At 45.4% G+C, this 12,346-nt stretch overlaps 1 protein-coding gene across 3 annotated transcripts in view; it reads right to left on the minus strand.

Annotated features, from left to right (window-relative positions):
• Nucleotides 1–12,296, minus strand: part of TAF1 (TATA-box binding protein associated factor 1) — a 27,457-nt gene extending 15,161 nt beyond the window's left edge. Inside the window, exons 1-20 of one of the 3 annotated variants that reach the window (XM_042876412.1) lie at nt 12,159–12,296; nt 11,888–12,005; nt 11,134–11,250; nt 10,255–10,374; nt 9,570–9,643; nt 8,236–8,454; nt 7,592–7,810; nt 7,253–7,454; nt 6,260–6,376; nt 5,722–5,889; nt 4,512–4,639; nt 4,298–4,405; nt 3,871–4,044; nt 3,602–3,775; nt 3,413–3,517; nt 2,059–2,259; nt 1,662–1,803; nt 1,403–1,533; nt 963–1,043; nt 158–307 (exon numbers count right to left, since the gene is read on the minus strand). In XM_042876412.1, coding sequence (XP_042732346.1) covers nt 158–307; nt 963–1,043; nt 1,403–1,533; nt 1,662–1,803; nt 2,059–2,259; nt 3,413–3,517; nt 3,602–3,775; nt 3,871–4,044; nt 4,298–4,405; nt 4,512–4,639; nt 5,722–5,889; nt 6,260–6,376; nt 7,253–7,454; nt 7,592–7,810; nt 8,236–8,454; nt 9,570–9,643; nt 10,255–10,374; nt 11,134–11,250; nt 11,888–12,005; nt 12,159–12,284 — 2,874 coding nt within the window. In that variant the 5' untranslated portion in view covers nt 12,285–12,296. The remainder of the gene's footprint in view (nt 1–157; nt 308–962; nt 1,044–1,402; nt 1,534–1,661; nt 1,804–2,058; nt 2,260–3,412; nt 3,518–3,601; nt 3,776–3,870; nt 4,045–4,297; nt 4,406–4,511; nt 4,640–5,721; nt 5,890–6,259; nt 6,377–7,252; nt 7,455–7,591; nt 7,811–8,235; nt 8,455–9,569; nt 9,644–10,254; nt 10,375–11,133; nt 11,251–11,887; nt 12,006–12,158) is intronic. The other 2 variants (XM_042876410.1, XM_042876411.1) reach the window with 2 other exon arrangements.
• Between the last annotated feature and the right edge of the window lie 50 nt (nt 12,297–12,346).

Below are 12,346 nucleotides of genomic sequence, written 5' to 3' on the forward strand. Positions count from 1 at the left end.
TGAACAACTTCACCCTATGAACAACTTCACCCTATGAACAACTTCACATAAAAATCTTTCCCAGGGCCATTTTCAAATGTTTTCTCCAACCAACACTCCATATTTACTCCCTTTCTCACTTACTGCTTCTTGTTCAACCTAACCTCGGGAATGATACCTTTTGCTGAGTTGGTTTGTTTGGAATCTTCACATAAGAAAATCCTTCACCACAACCAGTAGGATCTGCTACACCAGTCACTTCTAGAAGACACTTGCCCTTCATAGCAGCAATGAAGGCTCGTGTGGTGTTCCATGGAGCCGTGCGCACCTGCCAGCAAGGAAAGAAACACGCCATAACAATCCTACTATCACCACAGATAATTCCTAGCTTTTTAATTCTCAATTCTTCCAATCATAGAACAGCTTGAGTTGAAAGGGAACTTAAACCTCACCCAGTTCCAACCCCCTTGCCGTGAGGTCTCCCTGCAGCCTTCTCTTCTCCAAGCTGAATAAGCTCAGCTCTCTCAACCAACCTCCTTTCATTAGCGAATTGCTCCAGCCCTGTGATCACCTTTGAGGCCTTCCTCCAGGAGCCATTCCAACAGCTCCACATCTTTCTCACATTGGTAGTGCCAGACCTGGATGCAGTACTCCAGATGGGGCCTCACAAGGCAGAGCAGAGGGGACAATAACTCCCCTCGCCCTGCTGGCCGCCCCTTTCCAATGCAGCACAGCAGACAGTTGTCCTTCCAGGCTGCGAGTGCACACTGCTGGCTCATGTGCAGCTTTTCATCCACCCAAACTCACAAGCCCTTCTCAGCAGGGCTGTTCTCTTAATCCAGACTGTACTTATATCTATCTGGGATTGACCCAACCCAACTTCAACCCCTTGCACTCAGCCTTGTTAAACCTCACAGGTTCACATGGGCTGGGCCCAGGTCCTTCCGGATGGCACCCCTTCCTTATATCACCCTGACAAGTACCTCATCATCAATCTTCATTTGGAAATCCTCTTCATTCTCTTCTTCTGGTGCAAAGAAGGATTTCTCCCCATAACCTGCATCCTGCAGAAAAACATTATACGTGCTGTTTTTCCCCCTTACAGTCCAGCCCTGTCACAGACTGCTTACTTTACGCTGTAGAGGCCCAGCCAGAAATAAAAACATTTGCTTACAGCCTCCCTTTGCTGCCTTTGACCATAGCTAGCTCAACATCTAAATACCAGGCATAAGTTCTTTGAGAGCTATTATATTCTTCTCTCCCTTCTTGCACTGCAGAATATTTAGCAAGTTGCCCAGTTGTCAAGGGACCAATGTGCCTACTACAGAGCACAGTTAGCTTTAGGCTGAAGGTGTTTCCTAAACTCATCCTCCACAAAACTATTTGTCAGTAACTTGCCTTAAAGCCAGCAAGGAACGTTTACCTTCAGCCGCTGCTCAGCTGCAATCATGCTGTAGTAAGCACAGCACTGCTCTGGGGATACCATTGCTCTGATCTCTTCCTCTGTTGGCAATCTGAAATCCGGCTTTAAAACCCACCAGTTGGAGTCCATCCCTGAAAAACACACAGATTAAATACATAGCAGCGTCCTGCAAATATCAGATGCCAACAGTTCTTACTGTATTTCAAGGCTCGGCATCCCTCTGCAATGCTGGTATGCAAGTAGGGTGACTCTGAAGTACCTGTACGTTTGAAATCAGCACAGAGCTTCAGCCTCTTTCGGATGCTGCTCTCTGAGTGTGAGGGAAAGGCCTTCTTGATGTCCTCCATGCGAATCCTCCGAGGACGGTCTCTGCTTTTCCAGAAGAGGCGGTAAATGAAAACCTACAGAAGTCCAAAGAAAGAACACGACAAGGCTGCAGACAGGGTAAGCAAAAAACTCATTGTTTCTTGTTGAGTTTACCTGGTAAGGTTTTTTAAGCCCCACATCTGCTTCAAGTGCAGCCACTTTTGAGAACAACGTGGGAAAAACACGCCTTGACATTTTCTATCTTATCACATTGGGAACATCCATGCTTTGAACAGAACGTTACTTCCTCCAAAGACCCCTCAGATCCCCCAAGCTCCTTTATCACATACCTGCAGAAAATCTCTGATATGGGTGTTAGCTCGTTTGGAGTTTGGACCAGGTACTTCATAAAGTGGGCACTCCTGGCCAACCACAAAAATGTCCACCAATTCTCGGACATAATAGCCTTGTCGCGTGCGGATAATCAGGAAATCTGTCTCAGGCATCTTATGTAAATAGATAGGGGCCCGGAAAAGGTTGTTTTCAAATGCCTAACGAGAGAAACAAATCCAGGTTTGAGTGTTAGGTTTTGATCACATTTTCTCCAACACAATCTATGAAAAATGCCTCAAAACAAACCAAAGTGCCCAATCATGCTAACAGCACACCATCGCTAGTAACAGTGCAGGCAGTCACAACGTTCCTTGCTTATTAAGAGAATAACCAAGGATGAAGCACAAAGCATAACAAAACTTAGAACAAATGCAGGAAGGGATTGAAGGACTCTTTGGATTTACCTTTCAGGAGGCACTTTAAAGAAAGAACAAGAAGGACAAATACACAGAAGAATGCTATAACCATAGAAAAGAGCCCATAACACCCTCACAACCTGGGAATAGAAGGCAATAGAAGTAAAGTCTGAAGGCTTTGCTCAGAAACCAAGGCTGGAAGAACCTAACCAGAAAAGTAGAGTGGAGCAGAGTTCAGCCTTTGAAGGTAAGAGAGCTTAAATGAGCAACAAGGCACTGGACTGAGCTACCAGAAGTCCTGGTTTACCCATGATAAAGTCCTCTTTGTCTTGAACAACTAGCATTATTAGTCCTGTGATTATTCTCTACTACAGCACTTCATATTCTTACTTTTCTTCCTGTGGTACAGTCATGGACAGAATTATTGCTGCACCAACAGCAACTAGCCATAATTTGAACTGATTTTCACATTTACCATGGTTGCTGTAACCAGTTGTTCCTTACAACACTCTTAATTTGTCTCCTCACCTCAACTGCACGTATTTTAACAACGCAGAAAGGCTCATCATAGCAGAATTCTCACCTGTCTAGTATCCAAGTGGCACCCAGCAGACAATTAACAGTGCAACTCTCAGAAAGAACACAGGTTTTTGCTCACACACCATTATAAATCCTTGTTTTCTGTTCCCCTCCAACTTTGGCTTAACTGAACTTCCCAGCATTCAAGCAGTTTTGGCCTTCTATTTAGACTTCTCTAATAGCAGTACTTGTAATGTCGTTACAGAGCAGAGGAGGAAAGATTCACCTCCTGCAACTCCTACAAAATTTTGAAAACCACACAACAGGGAGATATTAAATACAAATGAAAATAAAGGCCAACAACTGCACTATTATCTGTAAACACAGAGGCTTAAACCAAAAGTTAAACGGAATCTGGCACCCCTGTTCTTCTCACCTGCAGTAGCTGGCCTGGATGCAGAGAACCCAGGAATGGAGAAGTGTGACAATAAACAGTCTCTCCATATTTACAGTCTGGAGCTCCAGGATCTTTGCCAGGTTTCTGCAACGTGCAGTCGAAGCACAATTAGCACTCAGCAAGAGGCAGAAGAAAATCACTGCCCCACAGCAAAACTTACACACTCACCCTTTTGTAGTAATTTTTAATCTTCGTTGCCATGCCAACCTGCATCATTAAAGGAGCATTTTCCTCGCTGTATTCAGCAAGAATGAGATCTCCATCTTTGCCAGTCAGGTCCTGCGGTGTGCGCATGAAGAACATCTCACCCCCCCCAGAAGCCTGACGCTCCTGCTCTCTCATCTGTGCCAAGGACAGCATCAGGAAAACAGCACATTAAATAGACCTGCCGTGCAAATGGAGCCACGGCAGACATCACACGCAGAGAAGAACTGTACCTTAGCTTTCTTTTTTATATGCTTCAGTAGGGGTTGCACAGCATGCGGCCCTGGTTGGGACAGGGCACCAAAGGAGTATTTCTTCAGGGGAGGGCGATGAAACTGTCGGAGCTTCATAGGACCCATATGGGTGGGAAAGAATGGCTGGCGAAGTTCCACTGCTGGAATAGAGTGCTAACACAGGAACAAAGTAGATATTAAGCAACAATGACACACAGCATCTCAAAATCATCCTCCAGTTCAGCTGATCCTTACATAAAAGAGCCTAGTAATAATTTTAGGCCTGCTGGTCGTAATACCAGTGCATTCAAACTCATCACCGTACATGCTACTCTTTGACAAAAAGTGCTTCTCAATCTTATTTTCAGCTACAAGGTTCATGAAGACAATCCATGTCTCACTCTACATGCAGTGCTGCTGTGGCTACCTGGATGATGTTGCCTCCAAAGGTTCCTCGAAGTCCCTGCTGCTTAGGGTAGTAAAACTCATCATTGGAGAGGTTCCAGGGATCCTTCACCTCGGGCTGGGACATGTTCTGATCAGTGTTAAACAGAGAGGGAAACAGGTATCAAATAAACACATAAATCAGTCACTTCTTTCAGGTCATTCCCAACCTGCAGAACATTAAAGCTTATGCCAACCTGCTGTGGCTCTTCCTTTATGACACCTGTTTTTCCCAACAGTATTCGGCTCTTCTTTAGAGAAGACTCTTTCTTGTTTTCCTTGGATGGAGAATTCAAAGTCATTTCTTCCTTTTCATCAGGAATTTCTAAAAAGACAAGCAAACACACTGCAGGCTCTCCTCCTAGTGTCCCTTTTCAGTATCACAACCTCCTGCAAAGCTGCAGCTCAGTCGAGTCTTTTTTACCCTTTTGTTCAGTTTCTGAGGTGAATTTGTGTGAGGTGCATAAATCCACAGAGGATCCAACAAACGTGGGGTGTCCATTGCAACACAGTTTACTAACAACCAGAAACAGCATCTGATCTGCCAAAGCTGTTCTAAAGAGTTGAGGATCAAGATCAGGGGAGTACCAAGTTTGGAGTTTTTCTGTTGTTTTGTACTTTAACAAAGCTGAAAGTATGAGTGATTGTCAAGGTTTCAGGCTAACAGCAAAACACTCCAACTAACACACAGAGAAATTCTTGTAACTGCCCCACTTACCTAAGAAAGGAAATGCAACCCAGACTACGGCCATGTAGACTTACAAAAGGCTGCCTGAAGATTCCAACACATAGATTTAAGAAAAAGTTGTGATTTCAGGAGTCCAAATCAGACAAAAATCTTGCCAGCTCGTAGCATATAAGCACTGCAGACATTCAAATCAAACTCCAGGAGCACTGTGTAAGTGTGTAGTACTGAAAATGCTCTCAGGTATTATGCAGAATCCTTGCTCCCACGTGCCATTACTGTAGCCTGAAAGAGGCTTAGGATTCTGCTTCTTCAGGCTTTAATTACAACCCATACAGAGAATGGCACGGGCTAGTCTGTGGTTTACTTCCCTCCCCTCCCTCTTCAAACCAACATGCCTGCAAGTAAAATTAAGACAGTGGGTTCTAAAACACACCAGGAGTCAGATCACTTGTGTTGAAATTAAGTCTGAGGGCATCATGTTTACTCTCCCATTGCTGCAATTATCCTGGGAGCAGAAAGTGCTTGCCACACTGCTATCAGTATTGCTGCCTCTCAATTAGGCTTTTGATCACTCGCAAATTATTTTCAAAAGTCAGTACAAGGAAAGGCCGTAAGGATTGACCCACATCATTTACTTCCATTACACTGCAATTATGAATTCTTGCTTCTATTTCCACTTGCATCTTCCCATTTGGGTCAAATTTCTGGATGCCACATACCTAGAATGATGTTTTCATCATTTGGATCAAGTGTCAAGACAGGGGGATCCAAGTAGGTCTCCATTGCCTGATCATCCCAGATGATATTGTCTTCCCACCGGCCATACACTAACTCTTCATTATCAATTGGGAAAATGGAGTACCAGGGCTTGTCTTCATCCAGGGAAACTGCAACAACCATAAGACAGAAATTTTTATATGCAAGCTTGGCAGAAATCCATTTTAGAGCTCATCCTTCACATCATCTTTACTCAACTTTCCCAATCTTCCTCGGTATTCTGAGACAGGAACTCTCAAAGGCAAAAGAAAACTGAACTTGGAAGCAAAGAGGAAGCAGCCAATTAAAGAGATTTTGCTCCTCTGAAACACAGAGAATCTCTAAGAATGAAACAGCGGGGTTTTCACAGGTTTTAAAGCAAACATGTCACACTTTCATCTACACCTTGTCACCAAAAGAGGACCCCACTATTACAAAGAACACGGAGAAGCATATGTTACGGGCACCTATTCATAGGGGGAAAATTAACATCCTTGTTACCTTGCTGCTCAGGGGTTTGCTTTTCTTTGCCCTTTGCCATACCTAGGACTCCTGCTACACCTGGTTTCTGTGCTAGAGGAATGGGTGGATTGAGTAAAGAGCCACTGCGGTTCAACCCTAGAAAAAAGGAAAACAAAAGTAACATGAGCTTGAATTTGAGTATGGGAGGTATTGCAGGTACCTGCTCTTAAATCAGCACTTAGTGATACACAAAGAGTGATTTCCATTTGGAATTAGGGTGGGTCTACTCCTGTCATAACAAACACGATGTCATTAGTGGGGGTAGGACTGACTTAGACAAAGGACACCCACAGCTCACTGCTGGACTCTCCAGCCTTTTCAAAATGCCATTTGGCAAGATCTGCATGTGCTGCACAACAGTGCATAAAGTGCATTTCTGTGTGGTCCTTACGAAAGGGAAAGGCTCTGCGCAGACTAACACAACAGCTGGTCTGGCCTCCAGCAGCTTCCCAGCTGATCTCAGGCTTGAAAATGCTGGCCAAGCAGACATGAAGGAATTGCTCTGCGGAGCGTGCTTGCCCCGATCCCTTGTCGTTCCACCAGGGCAGACTAACACACATATGTCCACATCACGTCTGCCACTTAAGTTTATGCTCCTGGCAGGTACAAGATGTAACACATGTGAATGGACTAATGGTGCTCAGGATGAACTGCAGCTTTTGATGGGAACGACACAGTCAGTCCAGGTTGGACAGACCAGGTACAGCTGTTCTAAGATGAAAATTGTAATAAAAAGCTATCTAGAGTGGCCCTTCCCAGATCCTCAGCATTTTGTACCAATAGCTGAACAGCACAGAATTGATGCTGGCACCCACCAAAGATAGGTGTGATACAAGTTGATGCTCCCCATTTGGTTTTCCTTGTAGAAGCAAGGCAAGATATAAGAAACATAATAAGACTTACATGCTGCATTTGAGAGGAAAGCATGTAATCAGTCAGCTCAATTACAGTTCATATCAGGTCATTGCTTACCTTGCTGGGCATTGTATGCAGTGGCATTTCTAGTCATGCTTGACGGCAGCCAGCCTGCCAAACTCGCCCGCTGCGTTTTTGTTCCTTTGTGTTTGACATCTTCTCCATTCCATATAACATCGTCTTCCCACTGGAGCTGTGTCACCATAAGGAAGTGCTCATCAGCTAGCAGATCATCCTTCTCATCCACCAACTCTGCATCCTGGAAGGAAAGGACAGTTCTTTGAATACTGACGTTGACTTTATACTGTCAAGCTAAAGGAGAAAAAATAGAAGCCTCGTACTGTATGCTGCCCAGCCATCCTCCAGAGCCACACACACCCCCAGTTACCTTCTCACCTTCTCATCTGTCTGTCCTTTAACCTCCTGCTCTGTCTTCTCTTTCAGCTTGAAACCATAATCAAATCCACTGCCATCTTCTGGGATTCCCAGCATGTCATACCAGAGCTGCGCTGGGCCGTAGCGCCATTCTGCCACTTTAGGCTTTGTATCTGTCACCTTGTCTGTATCACCAGCTGACTGAGAAAATTTTGATTCCACAGGTGCCATCATAGTAATCTAAAGCACAGCAAATTAGGGAATGGTTATAGCAATGATCTACGTATCAGTAACAGGTTTATCCTTCCATGCTGCCCAGCTCATCCTCAGAGGACAAAAGCGTATCTAAGAAATGCTTTTCCATACTCACTAGCTGCCTTAAAATGTTCTGCCATTAGACATCCAAGAACACAGATTTCTTCTTGATACAGAGAGGATAAGCTCTCCTATTGATCCTGCACCATGGACGCAGCCTTCTCAGTAAGAAGCAATCACTGAACTCACACTAGTAACTGGAGAGGAGCTTCTGCATTACTGGAATGCAAGCCAACCCTGTCGTCCAGCTTGATTCCAGAGGACAAGCTCTTTACTCTAGAAGCTGCTGTCCAACCCACCACTACCCCCAGTGCCAGCAGGTAAGCCTGTCTAAGCCTCAGATATCCCACCTCATCATCTGACAGGCACTGCTCAGGAGGGGGGGGGGCAGCAAACTCATATTCCCAGGGAGATTTGCCTTCCGTTCCGCTCTCAACTCCAACTTCACCCTCCTGGATCTGCACTTCCTGGGCCAGCTCCCGGTGCTTCTTCTTGCGCTTCCTGCGGGCGCTGCGCCAAACGGACGGGATGTTCTTCCCAGGGCCGAAGAGACGGAGGAAACGCAGCACCTGGAACAGAAAGAAGCCCTGTGGAACGACTGCCTTTCTTTCCCCCCACCCGAAAAGCAACAGTGAAGGAGAACGTTCTCAAATTCGGAGGCTTGGTCTGTGCTATTATTTTTATTTCAAACCATCACGGCTTACAAAAGATGTGGAGACCGAGGAAGAGACAACAGCCATCAGCAGCACAGATAAAGCTGAAAGGCTTAGACAAAGCACAGATTTCTTAAGCAACCAGAGACAAATACTGCTAACATTGAGTCAGTCTCCGACATCACAAGCCAAGCACCAAATCAAAACAAAAAGCAACAACAGGGGAAACACCAGATTTACATAAGCTAAGAGCAGCAAGTGATCTGGAGGAAGGCAGATCTAACTTTGGTTAGAGACTCACCTGGATTTCTAACAGAGATTAGCTAAGTCATTAAAATATGAGGTACAAACAAGCAGGACCCTTAGCTTCTTAAACAAACCTGTGATGGAGGCACTCTCAAAACCAAGCTGTCCCAACTGGCAATGATCTGGAATCTGTAAGCTCATCTTTACCTGCCCTCCCCTCTCTCACTTCCTCTCCTCTCGACAGTTTTTAAGTATTCAAACTAATTAATTGAACACAACAAATACATTTGCTGTCTGGGAGAACTTTAAGAAGTACTGTAATAAATTTGTTTTCTGAAAAAAGGAAGAAGTTTAGAACTGCAAAGAGTTGAGGGCTAACAGTTTATTAAGATTTAAAATCATTCCTACAACCGCCTTCTTATTGTTCCAATCTCTGATCCATATTGAAGACTTAAGTAAAGGATACAAACTTTACAATTTTTTTGAGTAAGTCCATATCAGGTTTAGGACAGCATGAAGGGAAGTTCATATTTAGCAGAAATGCCACAAGAGAGAGTCTCAGGGAACAGCAAATATTACTTCACACCCTCATTTCTATGAGGCTTTTTAACAGGCTCTTGCATACATCAGGGAAAGCACTGCAGTCTGGAAACAGCAGTAGACAGAAACTAAACCAGAAAGTAATGAGATGAGCAACTACCTCCTATATATCCTTCCTATGGTACGATTCATTCTTAAAAAGCCCACATGACAGTTTCTGTCACTTTGCCATATTTTAACAATACCTTGCCTGGTCGAAACTCCGGGAAGAGTTCTGTAACACTTGGCAACAGCCTGGAAGCGTCTCGCTGCACGATTCCTGCAAGAGGAAGTGTGAGTTTGCCTTCCTGGATTCTGCCTGCCCGCATTCTTGAGGTCTCAACTCTGACTCCGAATCAGAGCTGCTGCTGAAATCCACCTTGTTGGAGGCAGCAGAGGAAAGAGCAGTGATGGAGAGCAAAATGATACCGTTCCCATCTTCAGACACTAAGATAGAACCAGCACTGTATAAACAGATCTCCTCCCTGTCCTCTAGTACAAGCACATAATGCCACATCTACTTTTTACACCATGTTACGCAAAAATCAAGCCTCTGTAGATGTTATGAGTACCACTCTTGGTAACCTTTCATTTTATTGTATGCTCCAGGTGAATTTCCCAGCCACAACTGAGAGAATGAGATAAAAAAAGCAGATCCATCGCGAGCATCAGTATTTTAGCAGTCATTAAGTCATAAGAAATAACAGACTTTACCCTGAGAACAGGAGCTCATCTCAGACAGTCCCATGACGCCGTATCAGGACAAAGACTCACCTTCTGATGCAGCCTGCAGGCTTTTTACGTGTGGGTCCTTCCCAAACTGCCACACAGCAACGCTTGCTTCCTTCAGACACTCACATTGCCAGAGGGAAGAAGGAAATATTCACTCACCAGTGGCAGCTGCATCCTTTTCATCTTCTTTCTTTCCAGGCACTGGAGGTGGTGGCGGCGGCGGCATGAGCTTGGAATCAATATCTTCACAGTCGGCATCATAATCATCCTCGTCTTCATCTAACCAGGTAGGAGACAAGGCTGGATATTAAGCTGACTACAGAGGGAGCAAAACAACCTTCCCATCTGTACTATCCCATATCTGTCCCAACCTGTTGAGAAGTCTGTCCCCCTTCATTAGCTGAGCAAAGAAGACCATTCTCATTTCTTAACTAAAACTCTTACCAGTTCAGCTTCCTTCACGCTAATTTGCAATATTGGAACTTATGACACTTAAAGGAAACTTATGTAGGAACTTAAAAGAGAAAGCCACACGTTTGAAAACCCGCTTCTGCTGCACAGAGATCTCAGGCACCAAGAAAAGAACTGAAGTGCTTTCTGGAGAAAAAGTGCTCTCCCTTGAAAAAAGAAATCAAAGGCAAAAAAGGAGAGGGTTTATGACCGAGTTACACTCCAAGGGGCCAGGACCTCTACCTTTGATTATCTCTGAGAAGCACCTGACAGCCTTAATAACTCTTTTCCTAAGAACAGAGGTTAAAGAAAGATGAGCAAGAATTAGTGTTCTCTGCAGGAGATCCCAAAAGAAGGATGTTTGTTTCTCTTCTGAGTGTAGTTTAACTCCGATGAAGAACTCACTATTTGAAATAGGAAGATAGCAAGCAGTGGCTTTTTCTTGTGAACACGGTTTCACAAAAGCTTTTGTTTTGCTTCTTGAAACAATGAGTGAAAAGGCACAAAAGCACCCATCAAGAGAACTACTGCTAATGCCAACTGCCCCAAAACACGCTCAGCTAGAGCTGCAATGTTCATCCCATTTACCTTGCCTTCCGATCGGCTGCAGGCTGCCCATTGCCTGCTTATACCGACGGCTTTCATCTTCTGCCACTTCATTAATATCTGAGTAATCAACAGCATCTTCTGTGCTCTTAACCCAACCTATGGAGAAAAACATCTGATCAAACAAAACATTACCCCTATGTATGTTAGTCATGTCTGACTTCACTATACACTCTATGCTTCCTTTTTCTTACAGGAATAAAAACATTTAATTTACTTTTCACATGAGAATATTTTCTCCCCGTTCCAACCAAAAGCTCTGAATTTCTCCTACAGACTTACAGGAAGCAAGCTTTAGCACAACAAGTACCTTTCACTTACCCAATGAAACTGTTAGAGAAGCTCACGAACAAATAAACAACCATGACGTATAATAACAGGCTATGCATTAAATAGGCTTGAAGCGTTCAACACAAGAGTTTAACACAGGGGAAAACACTTTATGAGGAAAACAAAAGGATAAGATGGAAAAAGCTAAAACTTGTAGAAGAGAATACGTGCAACGGGGAACAAGTGATAAGATGGGATTCATTCTGATAAGAAAAAGAAAGAAAGGCCTTTGCCAGAGAACCTGTCACCAGGCACCATGCTACTGCTTGCAGCCCAGCCAACCCAGGTGCAGCCTTTCCTCTCCTCTGACACCACCGTTCAACCGCAGGTACCCCACAGAACCACCAAGTCTGGAAAAGGCCTACAAGTCCACCCGGTCCAACCATCCACCACCGCAGTGCCTGACCTTCCTCATCCAGCTGAGCTCCATCAGCCTCCGCGCTCTCGTCCTCGCTGGCTGTGATCTCAGTGATCAGGTTGCCCAGCCCGAGGGCACCCAATCCGGCCAGGTGCTTCTTGGATTCCTGGAGAGACCAGAGCCACGTCCATGCATCGCGGAGGCTCCTCTGCCTTCCCCGCCCCAGCCCGGTGCCGGCAGCCCCCGCTCGGCCCCCACCGCCCCTCCGAGGCCTTCCCTCGGCACCCCTCCGCCGTAGCACCGCAGCCGGCCGCTCTACCTTGTCGAGGACGCTGTCCCCTTCGAGCTGCCCGGCCTCATTGATGTTGCCGAAGAGGAAGCCGGCCAGCGAGAACGGCTCCGCGCGGCCGCCATCCGCCTCCTCCTCGCTCTCCGAGTCCGACATCGCGGCGGCCGGGCCGGAAGCGGAAGTGGGCGGTGCGCCGAGGGCGACGGTGCCGCGCAGAG

The sequence above is a fragment of the Lagopus leucura genome, unplaced genomic scaffold, assembly GCF_019238085.1.
Source record: "Lagopus leucura isolate 7727_CA_CO unplaced genomic scaffold, USGS_WTPT01 Super-Scaffold_100016, whole genome shotgun sequence".
NCBI lineage: Eukaryota > Metazoa > Chordata > Aves > Galliformes > Phasianidae > Lagopus > Lagopus leucura.